The sequence below is a fragment of the Phyllostomus hastatus genome, unplaced genomic scaffold (assembly GCF_019186645.2).
Source record: "Phyllostomus hastatus isolate PE091 unplaced genomic scaffold, TTU_PhHast_1.1 phas_scaffold_585, whole genome shotgun sequence".
NCBI lineage: Eukaryota > Metazoa > Chordata > Mammalia > Chiroptera > Phyllostomidae > Phyllostomus > Phyllostomus hastatus.
Genome location: NW_025334037.1, coordinates 28,266,126 through 28,290,237, shown reverse-complemented (window position 1 = coordinate 28,290,237; position 24,112 = coordinate 28,266,126). Strand labels below are relative to the sequence as shown.

At 64.2% G+C, this 24,112-nt stretch overlaps 2 protein-coding genes across 9 annotated transcripts in view; both read right to left on the bottom strand.

Annotated features, from left to right (window-relative positions):
* Nucleotides 1–33: 33 nt before the first annotated feature.
* On the bottom strand, nucleotides 34–1,935 carry MDK (midkine). Its single transcript, XM_045825589.1, has 5 exons — nucleotides 1,874–1,935; nucleotides 1,521–1,597; nucleotides 1,211–1,378; nucleotides 928–1,089; nucleotides 34–326 (listed from the first exon to the last, which is right to left on the bottom strand). Exons 2-5 carry the CDS (start codon nucleotides 1,594–1,596, stop codon nucleotides 301–303), a joined length of 432 nt encoding a protein of 143 aa, XP_045681545.1. The 5' UTR covers nucleotide 1,597; nucleotides 1,874–1,935; the 3' UTR covers nucleotides 34–300.
* A 1,190-nt stretch (nucleotides 1,936–3,125) lies between these two features.
* Nucleotides 3,126–24,112, bottom strand: part of DGKZ (diacylglycerol kinase zeta) — a 41,213-nt gene continuing 20,226 nt past the window's right edge. For 3 of the 8 annotated variants that reach the window (XM_045825133.1, XM_045825135.1, XM_045825136.1), the window contains exons 2-31: nucleotides 14,994–15,102; nucleotides 14,580–14,675; nucleotides 14,198–14,275; nucleotides 13,007–13,063; nucleotides 12,542–12,610; nucleotides 11,745–11,816; nucleotides 11,509–11,625; nucleotides 11,340–11,411; nucleotides 10,952–11,047; nucleotides 10,580–10,662; nucleotides 10,421–10,481; nucleotides 10,222–10,335; nucleotides 9,987–10,127; nucleotides 9,349–9,427; nucleotides 9,102–9,157; nucleotides 8,900–8,962; nucleotides 8,720–8,793; nucleotides 8,515–8,626; nucleotides 7,969–8,168; nucleotides 7,683–7,783; nucleotides 7,490–7,569; nucleotides 7,331–7,400; nucleotides 7,169–7,209; nucleotides 6,563–6,702; nucleotides 5,767–5,798; nucleotides 5,518–5,561; nucleotides 4,925–5,045; nucleotides 4,786–4,819; nucleotides 4,443–4,542; nucleotides 3,126–3,878 (exon numbers count right to left, since the gene is read on the bottom strand). In XM_045825133.1, the coding sequence (XP_045681089.1) occupies nucleotides 3,762–3,878; nucleotides 4,443–4,542; nucleotides 4,786–4,819; nucleotides 4,925–5,045; nucleotides 5,518–5,561; nucleotides 5,767–5,798; nucleotides 6,563–6,702; nucleotides 7,169–7,209; nucleotides 7,331–7,400; nucleotides 7,490–7,569; nucleotides 7,683–7,783; nucleotides 7,969–8,168; nucleotides 8,515–8,626; nucleotides 8,720–8,793; nucleotides 8,900–8,962; nucleotides 9,102–9,157; nucleotides 9,349–9,427; nucleotides 9,987–10,127; nucleotides 10,222–10,335; nucleotides 10,421–10,481; nucleotides 10,580–10,662; nucleotides 10,952–11,047; nucleotides 11,340–11,411; nucleotides 11,509–11,625; nucleotides 11,745–11,816; nucleotides 12,542–12,610; nucleotides 13,007–13,063; nucleotides 14,198–14,275; nucleotides 14,580–14,675; nucleotides 14,994–15,102 (2,629 nt within the window). In that variant the 3' untranslated portion in view covers nucleotides 3,126–3,761. Of the gene's footprint in view, nucleotides 3,879–4,442; nucleotides 4,543–4,785; nucleotides 4,820–4,924; nucleotides 5,046–5,517; nucleotides 5,562–5,766; nucleotides 5,799–6,562; nucleotides 6,703–7,168; nucleotides 7,210–7,330; nucleotides 7,401–7,489; nucleotides 7,570–7,682; nucleotides 7,784–7,968; nucleotides 8,169–8,514; nucleotides 8,627–8,719; nucleotides 8,794–8,899; nucleotides 8,963–9,101; nucleotides 9,158–9,348; nucleotides 9,428–9,986; nucleotides 10,128–10,221; nucleotides 10,336–10,420; nucleotides 10,482–10,579; nucleotides 10,663–10,951; nucleotides 11,048–11,339; nucleotides 11,412–11,508; nucleotides 11,626–11,744; nucleotides 11,817–12,541; nucleotides 12,611–13,006; nucleotides 13,064–14,197; nucleotides 14,276–14,579; nucleotides 14,676–14,993; nucleotides 15,103–15,447; nucleotides 16,170–20,342; nucleotides 20,477–24,112 lie in introns of those variants that run through there. The other 5 variants (XM_045825134.1, XM_045825138.1, XM_045825132.1 and 2 more) reach the window with 4 other exon arrangements.

Below are 24,112 nucleotides of genomic sequence, written 5' to 3'. Positions count from 1 at the left end.
ATATATTAAAAAAAAAAAAGCTTTTATTGGGAGAAAATGAATTTATTTCTTAGCAATGGCATTGTTCTGGGTGAGAACAAAGGGGAACGGGAATGAAATTCCTTTGCGGGGAGGCTGGAGCTGCCCAGAACCCCTTGTCCCGCCCCACTCTGGGCACTTGGGGGTGGGGCGGGGGAGGAAGAGGGAGGGGCAGGGCATGATTGATAAAGCTGAAGAACAGAAGGCACTGGTGGGCTCTGGCCTGGCCTGCAGGAGGGAGCGTGTGGACCAGAGTCGCTTTGGCATTCAGGCCTGGCCGCGCTAGTCCTTCCCCTTCCCTTTCTTGGCTGTAAAACAAGAAAGACACCACGTTAGGAGAGCTCAACCAGGTGACCCAGTGAAGATCCCTCTGCACACCCGGGGGAAGGAAAATCCTGCCCCCTAGTGGTTCTCAACCGGCGGGCCTGGAAACTGGTGGGATAGGGCAGCCATTACGCCGCGGCCACCCCCTCAACTTAACCGTTCACCGGGGATCAGGACATCTTCAAGTGTCCCAGTCCTGGTCCCGGCAACCCTGGGCGACAACCCCGCCCCCTCATCTGGGAGTGGGCGGGTTCACCTCTGCCCCATCGGCCTCTCTGGGCTGCCTGCCGGGAGTCGGGAATACAGTGAGGGATGGAGCCAGTGCAAACAGTAAAGCCCTTCCACACTGCACAGGGCGCAGCTGACCAGATGCTCCACTGGGCCGGGCAGGTGACAAAGTCAAGCCCCTCTGGGGCTTTCCCGGGACCCTAGGCCATGCCCACCTTAGTCATCTCTACAGAGTGGTGAACAGTGCAGAGGTGTCAGGAAATCACTCACCAGGGCCCCAAACCTCAGGGGAAACCATTCCCCTCACAGGTGGGGGCAGCCCCCTGCCGCGACCCTGCCCCCTCTCCCCTGGCTGACCTTTGGTCTTAGCTTTGGTCTTGGGGGTGCAGGGCTTGGTTACGCGGATGGTTTCCTGGCACTGGGCATTGTACCGCGCCTTCTTCAGGGTGCCTTGGCGGGCTTTGGTGCCAGAGCCCCCGTCGCACGATCCCCAGCTCTCAAACTTGTACTTGCAGTCGGCTGGCGGGAGAGAGAGAGCCGGGGTCAGAGCGGGACGGCCTACGGCCTCCCCCCACTGGTCTGACCAGGTTCCGGTGAGGCTGCGCCCCTTTCCCTTCTCTCCGCCGGTGCCCCACCTCACCTCCAAACTCCTTCTTCCAGTTGCACGGCACCCTGCAACGGAGGCGCTGAGTCTGGGCCCCGCAGGTCCCTTCACGGAAACCAGCGCCACAGTCCTTGCTGCTGGGGGTGCAGGGCCCCCACGTCCACTCTGCGCACTCGCTCCCCGGGCCGCCCTTTTTCACTTTGTCTAAAACGCACGGGGGACAGAACTCAGGATCCGAGGCATCTAGAGACTCACTCGGGGACCCCTCCCTGGGGTTCCGGCCTCGGAACCCGGGCGGCCAGCCCCGAGGGCGCCAGCCCTCCTTCAACCCCCAAACCGCACACACCTTTCTTTTTGGCTACCGCGGAGGTGAGGGCCAGCAGGGCGAGGAGGGCGAGGAGGAGGAAGCCTCGGTGCTGCATCCTGCGGGCAGAGAAAGGACCGGAGCACCCCGCGTCCCCTTCCCCTCCGGCGGAGCCGCATGCATGCACCTCCCACCAGCTTTCCCATTCTCCAGGCCCCCAGGGTCGGGCTGCTCCTGCGGCGCGGGAAAACCCGAGGAGCCGACTCCTCGCCGCTAGCCGGGGCGCACAGCCGAGAGGCGGCTCCCGGGGGATACCCCGAGCCCGGGGCTCAGCCCAGACCCCCACCCTGCCTCCACCCAGGACAGGGGCCCTCCAGCCCCGCGCACGCACTCACTTGCCGCCAGCGATGCTTCGCTCCTCCCGCGCCAGCCCGTCCTGTCCCGCTCCGGCCGCCGCGGCCCCTTTTGTCTCCAGAACCGGTCTGAGCCGGTCACATGGGCCCCCGCCCCCCCACCACCGAGGAAGGGCCCGCCCCGCCCCCTCCCCTTAAACAACCCCCCCTCCCCCCGCACCGCCCCCCGACCCCGGCGTCCCCGCCTCCACTCCCGCCTGGCGTTCCTGGCGTCTCTACCCGGGTTTCCCGCCGCCGGTGCCCTTGCTTCGCCCCGCCGGTGCCCTCAGCCGGCGGATGCCTGGCGCTCCCGGCCCCAGGCCTCCGTCTTGCCCTGATCCCCTGATCCCCAGTTCCAGGCCCAGCTTTCTACCCTGGCGCTCTGCCCCCTCCCAGGGGCAATCCCCACTCCAAAAAGGCCGCGAGCCTCCTTTCTGGGCGGCGGAGCCTTCGATGGGGACCATGAGGGAGCACAGAGTCCCGGTGTGTCACCGGGCCTGCCGCGGGGCGCGTGCTTCAGCCTGCGTGCGGCTCCGGGCCCCAAGCCCCCGGCGCCCCCCTGGGCCTGCCGGCCCCTGGCGCCCTGGTGCTGCTGGAAAGGCGCATTTGCCCCTCGTCGGACAGCCAAGTGTGCAGGGAGGTGCTTTGCTCAGTGTTGGGAGCCTGGGACATGAACCCCAGAGAAAGCATGTAGGACGAGGGCGGGGGTGCTGCACCTTTCCTGGAGCGTAGGTCTGCGGGGGTGGGGGAGGCGGAGGAGGCGGAACCGCAGGCCTGCATTTAGGAAGACTGGGAGCCGACCCGGCCGTCTGAGAAGTTCCAGACTCGGCCCCCCGCGGCGGCAGCGCATGCCTGCCCTTTTGACCCTGGAGCTTGGGGCTCACTGCGCTGGGTCCACCTAAACAGCGGAAGCGCTGAGGCCTGGGGGAGGGGGCTTGCCCAAGGCTGCGGGGCCAAGGGGTCGTGAATCCAGCCCTCCACCCCGCCCCACCTCTTTCACTTTCATTGTTTGCGTCCCCGCGGGAAGCAGGAATCGGGAGAAACTCTGCACTCAGCGTCCCCCTCCCCCCGCCCCCTAGGCAGCCCGGCAGAGGTCAGGTCCCGGGCAGGCCTTGGGACCCCACCCCCTAACGAGACCCAGGACCCCCAGGAAAGTGTCTGGGTCCACGGTGTCCAGTGCCTCCACTCTGAAGATAACCCAGCAGACCCGGCTGCTTCGATAAGGCCTCTCCCCCAAAAAAAGAAACGCAGAAAGGAAAAAAAAAAAATCCACTTTACTGAGTCACACCCAGCTGTAAACAAGTCACCGTGAGAGTCCCACCCCAACCCCCAGGCCACACAGTCCTCGAAGAAATGGCTGGGGAGGGTCACTGGGGGAGGCGCCAAGCAGGGCCGCAGGCAGGCGAGCGCAGCGCCCCGGGTTGCGGGGGCCGGCCCTGGGAAGGGTGGGGTCAGGGCAGCAGGACTGAGCCCCCAGGAGCCTCCAAACTGGGGCCCTGGAGGACCAGGTGACTTAGGAAGGCTCCCTGATAGGGCTCCGAGCCCATCTGCCACCCCCTCTGGCTCCTAGATTCTATGGAGGGCGCTGGCGAGAGTGAGGGCCGCCCTGCAGTGGCCAGGCCGGGCCCTCCAAAGGCCTGCCCAGTCCAGTCCAGCTTCTTGCTCCCCTGCGGGCCTCCAGGTCAGGCCGGGGCTCAGGACACAGGTGAGATGCCCCAACTCCTCAGAGTCCAGCCCTAGGTTTGGGTGGCTCCTCCGGGGGCAGCACGGGGCTCCTTCCCTGGAGCATGGGTCACCCCGTGGCTGTCCGACTGGAATGTGGCAGTGAGGTGGGCAAGGAAGGGGGTTCGTGCCGTGACCGGGGCCTGCCCCTCCTCGGCGTTGGCCTCAGCTACACAGCCGTCTCCTGGTCCTCCCGCTGGATCATCTGGTAGTGCTGCCGGTTCTCCAGGTAGGCGGCCAGCTCCGTGTCCTGGGCCTTCTCTGCCCGCTGCCGGGGAGTGTCGCCCTGGAGGGGAGGAGCTGTGGTCAGGCGGGGGAGACGCTGGGCCCGCCCCTCCGGCTGCTGGTGGGGGAGGGGAGGCCTTGCAGGCTGGCTGGGCCGCCCTGCTGGCTCGGGTTTCTTTTTTCTTTTTAGATTTTGAGAGCACGTTTATTAAAGCCGGGGACAGGGAAACAAGGAAGGGCTTAGGGTAGAATCAGCACCAGGAGAGAGCCTGGGCGGGGCTGCGTCGGCTCACTGGGAAGTCTGAGGAAAAGGGGTCTGGAGACAGGGACAGGGGGTTAGTCCCCGGGAGCTGCCGCTGCCCACTGCTCCTCTGGTTGCCAAGTCTCCCGCGGTCCCTTAGCGTCCAGGAGAGGCACGCCTGTAGGGGAAGAGGGGCGGGGAGGGAAGGCGCAGGCGTGCTCCAGGGAAGAGAGAGCCCACGGGTCCAGGCTTCTCAAGGTTGAGAAATAGCGCCAATTCCCCAGAGGTGGCGCTCCTGAGGCTGCCCTCTCACAAGGGCTCAGGCCTGGGAGAGCCTCGGTTGTACCTGCGTGGATTCCCTGCCCGCCCTGCTAGTCTGCTCACCTGCTGGTCCGTCTTCATGAGCGAGGCGCCCGCCTCCACGATGTAGTGGCAGATGGTGCGCTGGCCCAGGGCTGCCGCCTGGTGCAGACAGGTCTCCCCGCTGGGGGAACAGGGGCTGGCTGTGGATGCCATCCAGTCCTCTGGGCCCTCCCAGATGTCTCCCAAGGGCCATCATAAAGGGCAGGGAGTTTGGGGCCCTGGCCTGGGGTGGGGTGGGGTGGCCCAAAGGATGGTAGATACGGCCAGAAGGGTTCGTGGGCTCCCACGGGACAAAAACAGGCGGGGCCAGAGAAAGGCAGGCAGTTTCCAGAGTAACCAGGGTCCTGCACTGCCAGATACTCACTTTTCCTCCACAGCATCAAGGATCTCTTGTGGGGCTGGAGGAGACGTGAGGGGCAGGTCAGAGAGGCCTGGCAGCCTCTCCTCCTCCTGCCTCGGCCCAGCCTGGGGGGGGGGGCAGGGTGCCCAGTGGTGCAGCTTACCGTGGTCCAGCAGGTAGCGGACCACTTCCTTGCTGCCAGTGCTGACCGCGTGGTGCAGGAGTGTGCGACTCTGGTCATCCCGGTGCATGAGGTCACCCCCAGCTCGGTGCAGCTCCTGGAGCTGAGGGCGGGAGCAGGGCTGGGTTCCTGGCCACCCTTTCCGGCCCCAGAAATGTCCCCCAACTCACATACAGGCCATAGGGCTGACACTGGCCTGCTCACACACATCGCTCCCTAGGGGCTGCTGGGGTCTTTCGGGAGTGTCAGGAGAGAGACAATGGGCTTATCTCAGCCAAAGTGCCGGTGGGCTCCCCAGGAGGACACACGACCAGGCCCTGGAGCCGGTCCCTCGAACACTCACTCCCCAACGCCAGGGACAGGCACACTGAGCCAGGCAGCCCTATGATGATGGGACACGGGTCATGGGCTGGATGGGGCAGTGGTGGAATGGGACGATCACCAAGGTAACCCTGCTGAGGGCAGATGATGCCGGATGACCGCATCAGAACAGGCCAGCTTCTGGCTCACCGGGCGCACCGCCCTGAGGCAAGGGGGCTGCCCAGGGGAGGGAGCTGGAGCCAGGGCGCTGGTACCTTACAGAAGTCGTTCCTCTTGGCGGCCTCCACCAGCTCTGCACCTGCCGGAACACCTGCCTGTTACACTCCAGGGCTGGAGGCCTGGGCTTGTGTTGGTGCAGGGACACGCAGGTGGCGTGCAGAGGGGCTGAGGGCTGGGCTCACGGTGAACGTGACCCCAGGGACCTTGACAGGCATGTCTGTGTGAGGCAGAGCATGGGCCGCCTCCCCACCAACCCCACCCCCACAACCAGGGAGAAGCCTCACCTTTAGGGGGCACAGCATCCCCTGGCAGTAACCTACAAACAAAGTGGGGCGAGATGTGACGTGGCTGCGGCACGGGCCAGCTGGTCCCCCTCCCAGCCCCAAACAGGGGCGCCCTTCATTCTTTCAACAGTTTATTGAGTGCCTCCTGCCTTTCGGGGCTGCTCCAGGCACTGGGGATACAGCGGCAAACAGGGTGGGTGGGTGGAGGGCTGGCTCTCAGGGAGCTCACATTCTAGCCGGGACGGCAAACAGGTCAATAAATAAAGGATTTGGAGAGCAGGGAGTGCTGTGAAGAGCAGGAGACGGGGTAGTGTACTTGAACAGCCACGTCAGGTGGGGTTCCCCAGGAGCCTTCTCTGGGGCGGAAGCCCCCGGGTGGAGGTGTGAATGGGGACCAGCTCTACGAGGCACTGGGAGGTGGAGGGAGCGAGGCCTCGGAACAGGTGCCGAGCAGGCAAACTCGAGGCCCCAAAGAACTGAGTGGCGATGGGGCTGGAGAGTGGCGACGGGGCTGGACAGTGGCGACGGAGGGGAGGGCAGGCGCGGGCTGTGTACGATGGAGTGACCCGCAGTGACCGGCCGCAGGGCACAGGCAGAGGTTCTAGGTTGGGGAGGGCAGGGCTTGGGGTGGGGGGCACTGGGCCTGGACGGGGTGTGACGAGGTGTTGGGGGAGAGCCGGCAGGGCTTGCTGGAGGGCAGGGTCTGGATGGGACCACAAAGGCTGGCAGAGAGAGGCTGGCGCCAGGGAAGTGGCTGTGGCTGAAGGCAGGGCTCCAGAGGAGCCCGGGGACTCACCGGGGTGTGGGCGAGCAGGGGGAGGTGGGGAGAGGGGAGGTGGGGGTTGGGAGGTCAGGCCGGGCCGACGCCCCCAGCAGCTCTGGGTCCAGGATATAAATCTCGTCCTGTGCAATCTCAGTCACGTAGTTGAGGTGCTCCTGTGGGTGGGGAGGCCAGGGCCGAGGGTCAGGGCAGCAGTGGTGGGGTGTGGTGGCCACCACACTGGCAGACGAGGAGAACCCTCTGCTACGGGTGTGAACGCTGACAGAGGCAGCCAGGCGAGTGACCCTGTCGGCCCCTCTGCTTTGCCTCCACCTGGCCCTCTGGGTCCTGGGCCCTCCAGCCCCTTGCCACGGATGGACTTTCACCCAGGCAGCCTGGCCCCTGGCCAGCAGTGCTTTTTCCTCTGTGTCTGTCCAGATGGCACCTGTGCTATGAGGCCCTGACCCCCGACCTGGGCAGCAAGCCTTCCCTGGGCACACCGGCCCCCTTTCCCCGGGGCGCTGCCCTGTGCGCTCCAGTCTGGAGGACAGGGCCACGCCCTACCCATGGACATGGATGAGGATGGGTGAGCGCGCCCGTGGAGGGGATGCTGGGTGTCGAGGAGGGGGGCTGAGTGCTCACCTGGGCCCGGTCGATCCTGTAGAACCGGCTGGCGGTGGTGGCTGCGGGGAGACACTGGGTTGGCTGCGGGTCCAGGGGGCCAGGCCCAGGCCCAGGGTTTCTGCTGCCCCAACCCGGGACTCCCAGGGAGGAGGCGGGACATGGCCCTTCAGGGCCGCTCACCGTCCAGGAAGCACCACTTGGGGGACAGCTTCTGGCACGCTGGGGACTGGGCTCCGGCACCTTCGGGCTCCTGTTGAGAGAATCGAAGGCCAGGGCAGGGTGAGAACGGAACCGGAACCGGCGCAGGAGGACATGGCAGGCCCCGCCCCTGCTCCTCACCTGCTGCAGCCTCTCGATGTGGGCGCGGCAGAGCTCAAGGTCACTGTCTCCCGGGACCACCACGGTGCCCAGCGGCACGGCTGGAGAGCAGAGCAAGCGGTCAGCACTGGCCACGTCCCACTGCCCTGGCCCTCAGGGGACTCAGTGCTCTCCCGCTCCCGCCCCCGCCCCCCCAGCCCCGCACGCTGCTCACAGGCCTCCTTGAGCTGATCCTTGTCGTAGTGCAGGGCCTCATAGTCGTGCATGCTGACCCTGCTCACCTGCACCCGCAGCTGCTCGGGCACCGGCTGCTGGCTGAGGGCGGGGCGGCAGGAACGGGCTCGGCAAGGGCCCCGCCCAGGAACCCACCCAAGTGTCCCCTCCCAAATGCCCTGGGGCAGAGAGACTGTCCATCCCTTTCCAGTTGGGGGAACCAAAGCTCAGAGGGGGCAGCGCCTGGCTGCGGGCCCAGGGCCGGGGCAGCCGTGTGGGAAGCGTACTCGCTGTGCAGGGTGGCGGCGCTGCGCCGCTTGGCCTTCTGCACCATGGTGGCCTGGTTGCGCAGGGCGATGCGGATGCGCGAGGCGGCCAACTTGCAGGGCTCGCCATCCACCTGCACCGGGATGGCCTTGGACGTGGTGAGCACCACCTCGCGGCACTGCGTCAGCCGCTCACCGTGGCCGCCCACCTGCAGCGCTGCCTGTGGGCACAGGGGGCTCCGGTCAGGCGCCGGGGTGGTGTGGGGGCCCAGGCTCTGCTCCTGCCAGGGAGGCTCTGGCTGGAATGCAGAGACTGACCCCAATGGAGAGGGGAGGGAGGGTGAGCCCCCAGTCGAGGGGTTGAAGACAGCGTCCCCACAGACAGGGGTTGAAAGATCCTCTTAGGTCAGGGAGAGGAGACAGTGAGCCCCCAGTCAGAGGAGGGAGGTTCAGTGACCCCCCTTTCCATCCTGGAGCCATGCTTCGGGCACCGCAGGGAATCCTGGAGCCTCGGCCAGGCACAGAGCTGAGCCGGGCCCCCAGGCAGGCCCCGCCCGGCCCACTCACCAGGGACGTCATGGTGAAGCCGATGACCTCGAGGTAGCCGTCGTCATGCCGCTGGGGCTCGAAGTCGTGGTGCTCCCCAGGGTGGCCCCAGGGCATGGTGCCCGCGCAGTACCTGGTGGGGGGGGGGGCGGCGCAGCACCACGGGCTTCAGAGGGCGGCCCTGCAGGGTGGGGACCGCAGGGTCCACACAGAGCCCCCACCTCACCTGGGGATGTTCAGGAACACGATGCACTGGGGCTTCAGGTCCTGGATCTTGGGGGTCAGGTCGGTTCCGTCACACTGGAGGTAGGAATGGGGAGAGTGATGGGGTGCCCGTGAGGAGCTGAGGCGGCCCCCCGCCGCCCAGCTGGGCCTGCCCGATCTGCCCGCAGCTGGGCCCACTCACCACCACTCGGATGTGCTTGGCCAGGTCCCTGGAGCTGCCCATCAGGAAGTCGGAGAAGGCTGTCTGTGGGAGGCGGAGGCGTCATTACCTGGTGACTGGGACCCTCCCTCACCACTGCCTGGCAGGGGCCCGGGGCCTGGTAGACACGGTGGGCAGGGGCACAGGAAGAGGCTGCTGCTGGTCTGGCAGGTCCCAGCCTTACCCCGGCGTAGAACATCTTGTTCCGAAAGCGGCTGTTGAATTTTTCTGGGTTGGCCTCTGGGTGGTGACAAAAAGTGGGGGACAGTCAGTCATTCTGGTCCGCTGGGGCTTCCCAGGCTCGGGTAGGGAGGGTGGGCTGGGAAGGGACGCCTTTCCCTGGGGGAAGGGGGGGAGGGCTGACCCTCTCTGGGACCCTCCTAGGTCCCTGCCTCCCCAGTCTCCCAGGCCCCTGCGGCAAGTCTGCCAACCTCGAGACTCGTGAAACTCCAGGGTGACGTGGGCATCAAAGCCCAGGCTGAAGTAGTTGTTGAAGACGTCCAGAGGCAGCTGGAACAAGGTCAAGGGCCTGACATGAGGGTCCGGCCTCGGCGATGCCTCCCGGCTCCAGGCCACGGGCAGTGTGCTTGCTCAGCCCACGTCTTCAGAGGCCCTTCCCACAGTTCGGAGACCCACCCCACAGCCCTTCCCCGCCCACCCGCTGCCCCAGGCTCCACCCGCCCCTCCCCTAAGTACCCGGCACAGGAGAGCATGGGTGGGCGGGCCTTCTCCCCCACCACACCCCTCCCTGGCCAGCACACTCCACAAGTGGGACTTGGTCCTGCTCCTCGCTTAGGACAGGGCCTGGCAGGGAGCAGGTTCTCGGGAAGTATTTGCCAAGGGGCTGAATAACAACAGTCTTGTGAGGTGAATACCATCGTTTTCACCGTATAGATTCAGAAGCTGAAGTTTGGGGAAATGAAGAAACTCACTCAAGGTCCCAGAACAAGCAAGTGGGAGAGTGGGGCCCAGCCTGAGTCCCCTGGGCGTCCCAGACACTGAGGTGTGGCGAGGCCCCCCTCCCCCCCGTCCCATCCCGGTGCCCACTGCCCCCGCCCGGCTGACCCACCCGGTCCGTGGCGCCCTCGTCACGTTCCTCGGGCCCTGCCTCGGGGTTGGGCTCCACGCGGAGGTCCCAGCGGTCCAGCTGCACCACGTTCCCCTCCTCCACGTGGGAGAGGATCTTGGACACAGGCTCGTCCGTGTAGCCCTGGTGGGAGGGAGCAGACACTGAGCCCATCCTGGGCCCAGGCCGCCCCTCCACATGGCCCGCCCCCCGCAGCCCCACCCCCGTGGGCTCTCACCCCGCCCCAGTTGAGGGTGCGGGCCAAGTCGTTGCCAGTGCCCAGGGGCAGGATGGCGACAGGCGGTGGCGGTTTCAGGCGCAGCTGGTCCAGGGTGGAGAGGATCCAGCCGACCTGGAGTGGACAGTGCAGAAGAGGCCAGGTCAGGCTGGCTGGGTTCAGGCCCGGATGTGGGCCTGGGAGAGGCAGGGGGACTCACCGTGCCGTCGCCCCCGCATGCCAGGATCCGCAGGTTGTGCACTTTGCGGTACATCTCCAGCCTGGGTCCAGGAGACAGGCACAGGTCAGGGTGCGTGGGCGGGACCCGAGCACCAGGCAGGCCCTCCCGCAGTCCCCACAGAGCCCTGCCAGTACTCACGCTTCCTTGGGCCCTCCCTGGCTGAGGTCAAAGACTTGTCGGGGGTTGAGATACCAGAGAAAGGACTGGATGATTTTTGCACCCTGTGGGGGCAGGAGCCGAGAGGGATGGGGTGGGGGAGGCAGTCAGGGCGGCAGCCTGAGATAGGTGGGGAGAAGCTCGGGGAGAGGGCTGTGGGAACCAGGCCCAGGAAGGGGCATGGGGTGGAGACAGGGTTAGGTTTTTCTCAGGGTCCCCGGGAGGAAGAGATGGGACAGAAGCCTGAACTGGAACCTGGGAACACCTGTGGGTCCCGGGGTGAAGAGGGGCGAGAACCTTGACCTCAACCCCTCCCCCCCCAGGCCCTCTGTGAAGCAGGAAGGCTGTGTGTACCTGGTTGCCCCCACTCTTGGGGTTCACGAACACCAGCAGGGGCTTCATGAGGGGGGATGGGGTGGGCCTGATGATGAAGGGTTTCCAGCGGCCCTCCTTGGAGGCAGAGAGAGCTGGTGAGGCTCCTTCCTGTCCTGGAGGACCCTACCCCTACGCTCAGCAATTCCCCTCCTGGTGCCCCTCACGTGCCACTTCTGGGTCAGCCCTGGTGGTGGGCCTGGCTGCAGAGACGCAGCAGTCTGGATCTGACCTCCCAGCCCCTTCAGGGCCCGGAGCCCAGACCGACCCACCCAAGGCTGAGCCGGTGGCATCAGCCCGGGGGGCTGGTCCAAGAAACGGGCTCCTCTCTCCTGTCCCCTCCAGCTGCCGGCCTGGCCCCAGGTCTAACCTCGGGACCTTTCTTGCTGGATTTCCTCTTGAAGGATGCTCTCTTTTTCTTCTTGCTTGCCTTGAGGGTGTTCTGAAAGGAAAGCAGGGCCATTGGTGACAAGGTGGTGGGCTAGGGTGGCTGGCAGAACCCAAGTGTGGGGGTGTCGAGGGTGCAGCCTATAACTTACCTGGGGCCTGCGGGCCCGGAGGATCCAGGTGGGCGGGATGACCACGGCTGCGTGGACACCCAGCGAGCACGGCTCCTCGATCCGCTGCAGCATGAAGCAGGACACCTTGCTGTGGTACTGCGGGAGGGCAGGGGGAGGCGTTGGCAGCTGAGCTGGGTGGCTGGGCCCTGGGACCCCGGAACCCTGCCCAGCACAGCACAGGGGTGGCCTGTGGGGGCAGGGCAGGCAGCACTCACGGCTTGCTTGCACCAGGAGCAGCTGATGGCCACGATCTCCTTGCTGTGGAAGGTGAACTTCTGCTGGAAGCCCTAGGGTGGACAGGGAGGTTGGGGCACCAGGGGCCGGGCCCAGAGCGGGGGCACCGCCCCTCCCCTGCCGTCAACCTCCCCCCACCCAGGGAAATGGAGCACATTTTTAAAAATTAAGAGAACTATAAATAAGCCCTGAAAGCACGGAGGCAGAGCCAGGGGCCGTCCCTCTGAAGTTAACTGCAGAGTGGTGGGTGTACACTCGAGCCTGGCCGGAGGGGCCACAGCTGCCTCCTGCCTGCCTCCGGGCCCCTCCCCCTGACCCTGGCCGCAGCCAGGCCCCCTGGTCATTCCCTCACGCACACCACGTTTACGGAGGGCCTACGATGTGCCAGACGCTGTGCTGGGCACCAAGTCGATGGCGAAAAGGGGGACAAGTGTCCTAACCACTCAGAACCTACACTCACTGAGGGAAACCGGCAAGAAGTGAACGAGTAAGTGAACACAGTCACGGCGGCCAGTGCTTGAGAAGACCACCCACCAAACAGCTGCCGAACTAAGACTAAGTCCACGGGCGCCTCCAAGGGCTCACCCCTGACCTCCCGGCAGCCCCCCACCCTGCACTGGAAGGGCCCGCCCTCCCTGCTTGGCCCAGAGACCGGGCCGAGGGCGCGCTCTGGGACTCTGTCCTCTAGGGACACAGTGCTGGACGGCCCCCACAGACCCACAGCATGGGGCCCGGGGCCACAGTGCCCACACCCAACGGGTCACAGGTCGCCTCTCACCTTCCCGCAGTGCCGACACTTGCCGTCCTGGCGCCGCCTGTGTACCCAGTGGTGCCGCACGAAGGTCGGCTGGCAAGGGAGGAGAGAAGTGTCGTCGGAGGGAGGGCTGGGGCAACAAGCCCTGAGCACGGCCTGCACCCCCCAATACACCAACGGTGAGGGAGGGGGGCTGCAGGAAGCTCCCGTGCATCAGACGAGGGGCTGGAAACCTCCCTTTGTGGCCCAGGGCAGGGTCAAGGCTCAGAGGGGCAGAAGCACGTGGGAGCAGTGGCCGCTGACCCCCAACCTCCTGCAGGTGGGCCGGCCAGACCCTCCGCTCTAAGACCTTCCCGGAGCCGCACCCCTTGCACCACCCTGCGTCCCGAAGCCAGGAAGAGCTGAGCCCTCTGCTCTTGGGAGACACTCAGAGATGTCCACTCAGGAAACCTGGGGTCTTCTTGCCCCCAGAATACCTTGGGTACTTACCTCACGGACATTCCTGGACCCTGATTCACGGAAGGACGGCTTACAGCGAAAATTTATCTGTGAAAGAGTACAGTGACCACCCGAGTGTCAGAACCTCCCCTCAGGGTCAGGCAGGTGGCCACCCCCTGCAGGAAAGGGTCACTCAGAGTCGCCCTCACAAGGCAGGAAAAGCCCCTGTATGCAGGGGCCCCCAGCACGTGAGGCACCTCCAGAGGTCCACGTGTGTCCTGCCGCCTCTCCACCGGCCAGGAGGGAACTTTCCTTTCCCTGCCCAGTATCTTGGTATGGGGGAGAGACTGGGAGCTTCCTGCCCACTTGCCCCACCAAACGGCACCATGGTTCCCTCCTATAGTACCCCTTGACCTCCAGCCTTCCCAAGCTGGGCGCCTGCAGGCACCCCCGTCCTTGTCTGCGAACTTCGGCTGACTGGTCCCTGGAGACTTCTGGCTAATCTGTGGAACCCGGTGTGACTGTCACTTTCGGGGATGGTGATGGGGTCCATAATGCCTGGGGCTGTCTTTGTTCCTCTTTTCCCAGCTGTCCCTGCTTCGCCCTCGGCAGAGTCGCAGAGCAGCTTCACTCTACAAGGCTGGGGCCCACGCCCCCTTGTTCACTCCTGGTCCTGCCTTCCCGTGAGCTGCTCTGGTTTCTGCTGCTCGGGGTGTGGGGTCCGGGTCCCTGCGGCAGCCTTCCCACCCTCTGCCTGGACCCTCCCACCTGCAGGGCGTCTCCTTACAGAAGCGCAGGGCCCAGCCACGCCCCCAGCTGCGGACACACTGTGGACAATGGGCTTTGGGGAAAGGTCTCTGCAGCAGCAGTGTGTAGGGAAAGAGCCAGATTTTGGGACTGAGCCAGCTGCAGCTGAGTTGTGCAGCTTCAGCCAGGCAATGGCCCCTTCTAAGTGCTGGGCTGGATACGGAAAAAGTGGTGTCACGGCCATTGTTTATGACTGTCTTGTGGAGTGACAGTCAATGTGCCCCACTCCGGGCAGTGAGGACACAGCAGCTAATAAAGCAGGGAGGCCAGGACTCGGACATGGGCATTTTGGCGCGACGGTGCTTGGCTCTGCACCACAGTGCATGCTGGCCCCGCAGGCAACGCGTCTATGCTGCATGCAGACACACGCGTGTGCTCCGACAGCGCTTCAGCACCCGAAGGGGAGGGGCAGGAGAGGCTGAGCACCACACTGACCTTCTCCAGCTGCTCGATGCAGGGGGTGTGCACCACGATCTTGCAGGCTGCACACTTCCTCCGGGGCACTGACTTCTGCTGTAGGAAAGAGAGGGCCCCTGAGGCACCAGGTAACTCCAGCCAGGGTGCCACTCCAAGGGCAGCAGAGGAATCCTCGTGTCTGCCCCAGCACATCTACTTGCCCTCCGTGTGTACCAGGAACCCCTGCTATTGACTCTTCTCACCACCCTCAGATGGCCCACAGAAAGGGAGCTCAGGTGGGAGTCCTGTTCCCACCTTGCGCTGCAAGGGTTGCAGCGCTCAAGCTAGCAGGGGTTGGCCTACAGGCTTCTAGACCAGGCTCTACCACCAGGGGGCAGCGTGCAGCACACAGCTCACTCACCAGCATCTTAGCTACACAGTACTGCTCCCCGACATAGCAGAAGTCCCCGGAAACGTTGGTCTCAAACCAGATGTGCTCCCCATATGTCGCCGACTCCTAGACCGTGGGATAAGCATGCTCAGTGCATACCTGCCACCCAGCTCACCAGTCAGCCCCTGCCCTGGCCACCACCCCTCTCCCCCAAGAGAAACCAGCTCCAGCCTGGATCTGCTTTGCTCCACCCTGTTTTCCTGGCCGTCTCTGCTTTCCACCACTTGGCCCGAATGTCGCCACCCCAGGAAGTGTGCTCTGACCCCACTGGCCCGTGGGGTCCTCTCACAGCTGCCCGCAGCACCTCCACTCCCAACTGCTCTTGGGGCCCACAGCCCGGCGGGCACTGGTGCCCATTTGCCCCTCCCAGCGCCAGCCACTCACACTCCAGTCCACGGTGCTCCGGATCTGCCGCTCTGGCTCGCTGCACAGGGCCCCGTGGGCAGGAGGAGGGGGTGCCAGGTGCGGGAGGCCTGACTTGGTGATGGCTTTCCTATAGAAAAAGATATAGCTGAGGCCAGCTGAGTGCTTGGCCTCTCTGCTTCCTTCCCTCCCCGACCTGGGACCTCTGCCCTCACTGTGGCCTCAACCAAGGCCAAGAGAGGGGCAGCAACAGGGACAGTAGGGGATGACCCCCGACCCCCCCCCCCCCCGGCAGCCCAAGACTCTGAGAGGATTCTAGGATTCCTGCAGGAGACTCAGCCTTCCTCGTAGCACTGTGGGGGCGTGCTATTCCAAAGCAGGCTGCCCACAGGCCAGGCAGAGCCCTGAGGCCCTTGCTCCACGCCAGCCCCCCGGAGGCCGCACCACTGGCCCTGCTAGCCACAGCTATACCTACTCGAGCAGGGCGCTCCAGGCCTGCGTTCCGGGCGACTTGCGCCGCAGGGCTACCTGGCGCCTGCGGGAGAGTGGGCACACGCGGGCGGGCGTCCCGGGGCTGGCCGTGGTGCCTGAGGGTCGCTGCTGGCTGAGCCGACGATAGTAACCGTGCAGGCCCCAGAGGGCACGGTCGTATACCACGTCAGCAGGGAGCAGGTGGGAGGAGGCTTGGCGCCCGCGCAGGCAACAGGGCAGTGGCAGCAGGGTCCGGACGCCCCGGTGTCGGGGTGGCCCTGGTGTCTTGGTGCCTTGCTGGGTGGTACTCAACGCTGCAACTTTCACGTCCTCCTCCTGGACCCCCTCCTCCTCCTTCATGCCCACAAGCCCAGCCAACAGCAGGGGTGTGCCCAGAAGCTGAGTCCCAACAGTGGCCGGCTGTGGGGGGGTCACCTGGCCCACGACGAAGCGGGGGTTGTGGGCGGGGGGTGTGGTGCTGGAGCGGCGGCGGCTGCCGGTGCCCCGGGCCTGCATCCTGCAGCCCAGGAGGCAGCCCTGGAGCTGCGCACTGGAGCGGCGGCGCTGCACCAGTGAGGAGGAGGCCTGCCCAGCCGGGGAGCGGCGCCGCGCCTTGCCCGTAGGCAGCCCCACGCCACTGGGCCTCCGCTGCCCCTCTCTGAGGCCTGGAGCCATCCGCTGGAAGTGTCTCTTAAAAAAGGTCTCCATGCAGGGGCAGCTGGGTGCCTGTTGGGCACAGAGACCAGGAGCATCAGGAGCTGGGCCGGGCCATGGCCCGTCCTGTGCCCAGGGGCCAAGGCATGCCCTCTGCCCTTTGGGCTGAGAGGAGACACTTGGAGGAGGGGTGACTGTGGCCTCCGTCTCAATAAACAGGGTGTTTGAGGCATCAGAGAACCCTCGGGGGAGGCCCCACTGCCCACTACTGGGAGCCCTGTGCCCTGCACAGTCCCGCCTCTGAGCTGCCCCAGGGGTAGTGGGTGGGAGGGCCTTCCGGCCATGCAACCCGGCACCCCTGGTCCAGGCACCATAACCCACCAGTTGTGGCCTGAAGGACTTCGACTCTGGCCTGAAGCTGACAGCAGAGAGAAGGAAAAGGAAGCTGCGAGCCTGGAATTCTGGGTTCCAGCTCAGAGTTGGCCCAGACAGACCGAGGGGCAGAGGGCAGGCTTTCCTTCTCGTCAGGGCTTTGTTTTGACAGGAACTAGGGGCAAGTTAGGTTTAGGTGACCCCTCTCCCCCGGACATGGCACGAACCAAGCATGACAATAAAACAAGGCCCTCTGAACAGGAACTCAGTCCTGGTGAGACGCCCTGACTCAGCCCCCGTCTTGGTGTCAGGCTGAGAGTGGCATTTACCAGTGGAGAGGGTCAGCCATCAGCTGCGGGGGTCACAACCCCAGGGCAGACGAGGCCCTCAGAGAACTGGAGAGGCAGCTGCAGGGAGAGACGCCACCCCGTCTCGGTCGTGGCTTTGTACCGGAGGCCCAGGGAGAGCCATCTGGGCTCCGGGTTTGTGCGCACGTCTGCCTCTGCGGCGCTGCCGGTAGGGGCTGTCCTGGCACCAGGCCACTCTGTCTCGCTCAGAGGCGCAGCGCGGACACCCCTCGTACGAAGGTGCCAGCTGACGTCTGAGAACCCTTCCGGCTCTGCTCCTCAGGGTGCCGGTGAACCGCACCTCATCCTGAGGGCCAGTGCTAGGAGCCCCAGCTCTGATTCCAGACCCTGAGCTACCCTGGGCCACCTCCACGGAGGCGGACCCTTGGTGACCATCCTCGCTCAAACCATCCTCCCCAGCCTGCCCTCACCGCACACTCCACTTCCTTCGCCCACTCCCCTGTCCCCACTGCCCCTTCTGCACGAGCCACTCGTCTCCCCCTGACCCCGGGGCATGGCTCGAGGTCTCCCGAGTGCCCAGGGGTGCTTGTGTCCCTGCACCGGGCGCCCTCCTGGGCCCTGGCAGCCACAGGGAGGTCTGAGTCAGGCCCACGAGACCTCGGCTGGGGCCGACAGAGGCCAGACATCGTGGGGGAGTGCCTCAACACACGGCGGACCTCGGCGGGCTCGAGGACTCAGGCCGGGCCACACACCCAGCGCCTCCTTGCCAGCCACTCCGTCTTTCACCCGCTGCTGCGTGGGGCCAGTGGGCAGTGCGGCGGCCTCGCCCGGGGAAGCGGTGTTTGGGACTCGGCTCCGGCTCTCTGCGTGTTCCCGCGCCAGTCCTGCCGGTGGCGGGAAAGGGCAGGAGGTGAGCGCTGGGAAGGAGAGCTCCTGACTGCCCCCTAAAATCAGCAGCATCCCAGGAACACTGGCTGCATGCCCCGTGTGTCGGGCACGGTGTGGAGCACTCGTGAGCACGTGTACCACTTTATGAGCCGCAGCGACCCCAAAGAACAGGCACTGGTTCCCGCCGTGCTCCTGAGGGCAATTGGGGGCTCATAGCAGGGACCTGCCCACGGCCCACGGCCGGTCAGTGCGTGGCCAGGGTGGGAGCTGGGTCTCCCGGACGGTAAAGCCTGCAGCCGGGGGCAGCGGAAACAGGGTCTTCCCTCTTGGGCCATGAGGCCGGGACTAAGGTGGAATGGGACAGGGCAGGGGCGGTGGAGCCAGGGCGGCCCCACTTCCTGAACACCTACCACGTGACAGGCCCCGGGCTGAGCACCTGCCGTCCTGTCTGACCCCGGGGAGCCTGTAAGGTGGGCGGGACCACTGGCTCCGCTGGAAGATGGCAACACTGAGGCTTGGGGGGGTGTGGCATGTGCCCGGGGTCACACAGCTGGTTGGCGCAGGACCAAGACCTGAACCCCCGCCTGCCGGACTCCAGGTCTGCTCTGCACTGGGGAAGAGAACCCTGAGGGCCCAGCTCCCCGCCGCCACCAGGGCCCCGGCCTGCCAGCACAGCCCCGGTGTCAGCTTTCCTCGCTAGTCTGGTCAGGCTGCTCTGTGACAGCTGCACAGCCTGCAGATTAGTCACCCGGACACACCGCCTGATGCTAATGTCACCCACAAAACAAAAGGCCACAGTCAGTGGGGGTGGGGGAGGTGCTGCGGGCGCTGTGGGCAGCGCTGAGGGCCGCGGCCCGCTGCCCCAGCCTCACGCTGACAGAGGGGCCAGCAGGAAGAGGTCGCCGGCACCCCCTGGCTCACGACATGGGGCAGCTCCCTCGACGCTCCGGCCCACACGCTGCCAGGCAGCCCCGATCCCGAGCCCATGTCTGCCCAGGAGTCTCCTCAGCTACTGGAGAGGGCGGTCACTCGGAGTGGGGAGCAAGGCGGCCCGGCCAGGGCTGTGAGGCCATGTGCAAAACTGACCCCTCACAGGCCTCAGTTTCCCTATTCGCCCAGGGAGGCCGCTAGATTTGCCGTTCCATGACAAGCTCTCCTGCCGGGCACCCAGGCTTCTGTGTTCCCAGAAGTGCCCCCTCCCCCTCAGAGGCCGAGCTTCCTGTTCCTCTGGTCTCCATAGAAACTCCGACCTCTGGTCAGCAACTGCCTGACTCCTGACTTCCTAGCTCTGCTGAGGCTTCTCTTGGGTCTGGTCAGAAGTCCGGCCTGGCCCCAGGCCTGGCCCCGCTTCGTCCCTGCTTGGACCTGGGGCCTCTCTGCACGGCATAGCTCTGAGCCGAAGCGGCTTCTCACCACGCTGTCACCTTCCACACACCCAAGGGGGCCCCACGGGGTTCTGACACCACCGGCAGGGCCACTGGCTGCTCCTTAGCCTCCCACCGGGGGCCTGGGGGAAGCCTGTCACAGCCAGAGGAGACAGGCCGGGAGAAGCCTCGTGGGCCCATCAACCTCCCGCTGGCTGTCTGGGGCCTGAGAAGGACACGGGACGCTGCGGGGGAGCCGTGCGTGGCGGTGCGTGGCCACGCGCCTGGCGCCGCCGCAACAGCCAGCAGGGAGCGAGCGGCCAGGGCTCTCAGCCTGCGGCCCCAGCTGCCTCACTCCATCTCAGCCCCGAGTGGGAGAGCCCGAAGGCTTCGAAACCCTGTGTCTGCCACTGCTTTTCTGGGCTCATCAGCCAACCTTCCAGGCCTCCGTGTTCTCATCTGCAAAACGGGATGACACCACGGAGCCCAGAAGGTTGGCACAAGGGACGTTCTGACGAGATGACGACACAGAGCACCTGACGACGTAACACCTAACAGGGACCAGGACCCTCCCTGGCAGAGCCCACACCTGGAGTGGACACCAGGAATGTGGGTCATGCCACCTGCTGGAGTTTGTCTCTGCCCGCGGCGGGGGCAGGAGCCCAGAAAGGGAAGCAGGAGGACCCAGGGTGGCCACCGCCCACCACAGGAGGAACAGAGCCCGACAGCCAGAGCCACCTGGGTGTCTGCTCCTGCTATGAGGGGTGTCTGCTGCCCCCGCACCAGGCCTGGCCCCCAGGGACTCCCTGCTTCTAGAGGTGCTGGCACAAATCCCCCGTGGGGCTCAGCCACAGTGCCCACTCCACGCTGCGGGCAGGGCCCCACACCACACTGCGGGCAGGACCCCACTCCAGGCTGTGGGCAGGGCCCCACGCCCTGCAGCCCCCTCCAGCTCCCGGGTGGGAACAGCTAGAAGGGAGGCCTGCCTGGGGGCTGGTGAGAGAGGGTCCCGACTCTCCACCTCTACTCACTAAGGGGAACCCACCGAAGAGAAAACAAAACAAAGGTGCACAGTGGGGAGCAGTGGGCCCCTGAGGCAGAGGCGGCGACCAGGCCAGCGCTGTGCACCTCTGCAGGGTCTGCTCTGGCTGGGGCAGGCACCCCCTTCCCCTTCCCTCTCCATCAGCTTCAGGGGCCTTTCTCGGGACAGTGGTACCGGGGCCTGCCCTGACCCCCTCCCCCCAGACCCACCCAGACAGAGGCAGGAGGGAGGAAGCAGAAGGTAAGGAAGGATTGGGGGAGCCCCCTTTGACCTGATCTGAAGGCAGGGCAGCAGGCAGGAGGTGGGCGAGCGAGTGGGGCTGGGGTCCCTGAGGGCAGGCGAGCCCTGGCTCTGGCTCCAGCTCCAGGCTGCCAGCCTCCGGCTGAGCAAGTCCTAGTTTGGAGAGCCAGCCGCTGTGGCTGCTCCTCTGCACCCTCCCCCTCGCCACTCTCCTCCCCCCAGCCTGAGACAGACAGCCGTTATGAAAATAACCCGATTGGTAACCGACTGCACTTCCTCTCCCAGCGGCGGCTCCAGGCCCTGCAGCGAGCAGGAGCAGGGACGGGTGGGCAGATGGGCAGACAGAGGGGCACGTGTGCGTGTACGTACACACACACACACACACACACACACACACACATGCGCGCGGCCTTGCCTACTGGATTCTCTTCCCAAAGTCCCCAGAGCCAGGCAGAGTGACAGCCTCCCCTCCACCAGTTACCGCACCGCCCCTGCCTCAGCTCAGGGGTGGGGCGGGGGAAGGTCTGGGGAGAGACAAGGGGCGCTGCACCAGGCAGGCTCCTCTGCGGGCCACCTAACGCCCTCTCACACCCCCTGGGCAGAATTTTGGGGGTCTGAGGAAAGTGTCTGAGATGGCTGCGCACTGGCCCCAGAAAGAAAATCCTGCCACAAACAGTGTATGCTGAGAGGCTCACAACCTCCAAGGCCCTTTTGGACAAGCCTTATCAGACGGGAGGCTGGCAGCTCCCCTGCGGGGGCGGCCGCTCAGCCCCAGCGCCACCGACGGCCCCCGAGGCTGGTGGCTGAGCCGGGACTCCCTGGCCTGGGTCTCTGAGCCCCGCGGAGAGGGGCTGTCAGCGCTGCCCTGGCTCGTGTCCGGGAGAGCCTGGCCCACGGCACACCCCCAGCCCAGAAGGCCACTGCCCCCTTCCACTGCTGGCTCCCCAGGGTGCAGAGCGGCAGCTCCCAAACCTCCTGGTCCCAGCACCCCTGTGACACTCTTGAAAGTTGCGGAAGGTCCCCAGAAGGTTTTGTTTATCCAGGTTACAGCTACTAATATTTACCATGTTAGAAATTAAAACTGAGAACTGTTTAAACTGTGCATTAATTTGTTTAAAAACAATAAGCTATTATATGTTAATGTAAATAACATCCTTTTGTGAAAAATAAACTACATTTTCTAAAACAAAAACGGTAGTGAGAAGGTTGGCATGTTTTAACTTTCGCCAGTCTCTTCAGTGTCCACCTCAGTGGAAGACCGCTGTGTCCTCACGGCTGCCTCCGTGATGCACGTCACAATACGCTGCGTCGGCTGAAGCACATGGAGAAAATTCTGCCTCACACCGGCTGCAGTTAGCAAAGGAAGGATTGTTTTAACAGCCTTTTCAGGAAGTTACGGGTATTCTTTGCTACTACATCAAAGTACGGCAAGTGGTGGTTTCCTAAAGGTTAGTGGCTGTGTGGAATCCGAAACCCTCGAACTTTTCACTGCTCTGCCTTGCATTTTGAATCTTGTAACATCAACCCTCAGTCACTGGAAAATATTGCTTTACTGAGTTACGAAGGTCTTCCAAACACTGATACATTTCACTATACATCATAAAAAAATATCATACCTGCTAACAATCACTACTGATCTCATTAGGAGACGTTAAGCATTGGGAAGCCGGCTGTCAGCCGGTCTAGCCGTCTAGATAGTGGATACAAGGTTTCCAAAATCTAATTTTCACTCAAAAGCTCACTTTTTATCAGTAGCAACAAATACTGATACCGTTTGTGAAGAGACAAGCTCACGTCATTCATTCTGAGAAAACGTCTGAAGAAGACCCGCCTCGGAGGGGTTTTGTCTGCCAGGTGCTCTCTCAAGTTAAAACGGTGTTCCTTAAGAAAGGGACTGGCACAGCTTACACAAGTGCTTTTCAAGACGACCATTACAGTCTGGAGTGCCTCATGGGCGTCTCACGTTTGTTCACACAGAATATTTAAAAAGACACGTGCTCAAGGATCTATATAAAATCAGTACTTTCTACTGCATCTTGTGTTGCCGCCGTGAGTGTGGCGTGAAGGAGACAACGGCTACTGGTTTACGCTGGGGCCGCTGCCCTGGCCCGTGCCGAGGCCCCAGCAGATTCAGCACCGCTGCTTCTGCTCCATCAGCGCAGACACCAACACGGCGACAAGGGCACAAGCCACGGCAGATCTAAATGTATCATCAGGAAAAGTGGTGGTTGTGACCTCGCCAACCCCTGAAGGGTCCAGCTCCCCTCTCCTCCAGCCCCCCGACCGCACCTGGAGCTCCTGATCCTGCATACGTTCCAAATCCTCCAGTCGGGCAAATGCAGCTTCTGCGGCGTGGCGGCGTGGCGCTAACTCAACCTCCTACGCCTGGACGCGAACCCTCGGTTCTCACCAAGCCGACCTGTTCTCTGCACCGCCAGCTGGCCGTGCCCGAGCTCACTGCTGTGCCCCTGCACACGGCCTGCCTCCTGCCTGGAACACTGGCCTCCTTCCCCACCTCACACCCAAGTCCCACCCGCTCACAGCTGCCCCAGCCGGGAATGCATCCCTCCCACTGATCAGGTCACACTGCCGTTTGCTCCTCTACCCCTGGACTCCTGATTCTTCCAAATCCATATGCCTCGTTCTTCCTGCCCTCCAGACCACAAGCTCCTCGGGGGCCAGGGACGAGACCGACTGTACTCGGTACGCCCGGCCGGTGCCTGGCAGTGAGTCCAGTGTTTACCACTGGTCAGCGCAGGAGGAAGGAACAGGGAATTCCGCTGAGGGGGGGCCGAAGCCGTAAGGGAAGAGAAGGACTTCCTCCACCCTGGGTACCGCACCCAAGGGCTGACCACAAGACCCTGGCTGGACCAGACTACTTCTTTGTTGGGTACCAGGGGATGGCAACAACTCTTGTTCTAACAGCCACCTTCCTCTCCTCTCCAAAGGATCTGAAGAGGGACAGGTGAGGCCCCTTTTGGGATGAATGACACTGCCACTCCATGTTCTCTGTGGCTTTCCGTGGGAAACCTGCACAGGAGGGTTTGGTGACATGAAATCACAGGGAGGGGGTGGTGGGCCAGGAGGGGAAAGGAGGGGCTGCCTCAGATGCCTGGGGGCTGGGTGAGGGCCCTGAGCGCTGAGCTGTCCCTTGCTGGGACAGTCCCCCCTTCACGTGCAGAGTCCCTGCGATGGCCAGGCTCCTGGCAGGTCCCGGAGAAATGTTTGTGGAGCAAATAGCTGACGCGACTGCTAGGCCGCCTGCGGCCCAGGACGGCTACGAACGCGGCCCAACACAAAACCGTAAACTTACTTAAAACATTATGAGATTGTTTTGTGATTACGTGTCACAATGTATCTACTGTGTGGCCCAAGACAACTCTTCTTCCGGTGCGGCCCAGAGACGCCAACAGGTGCAGCGGCCCCTGCATCAGAGCCTCCCCCGCGAGCCGTCCTCCCACTGCTCCCAGAATTCACTCTGCAGCACCCACGCACCTGGGACTGGGCCCCTCCCGTCAGCTCAGTGAGACGCAAAGACCTGGGCCTGGCAGTGCCAGGCCTCTCAGCCCCTCTCCCCCAACCTTTTCATGCGTTTCTGCCTTTTATTTGACAAGTGGATAACTCCCTCTGTGCCAGCCACTGTTCTGAGAGTCTTACAAACGTTAACTCAATTTCAGAAAAAATGCTATTCTCCTTGTTTTACAGATGAGGAAACCGAGGCATAAAGCAATGAAATAACTAGCCTGCAGTCACGCCGCTAGTACGTGGCAGGGCTGGGACCCCCCCCCCCCCCCCGCCGCG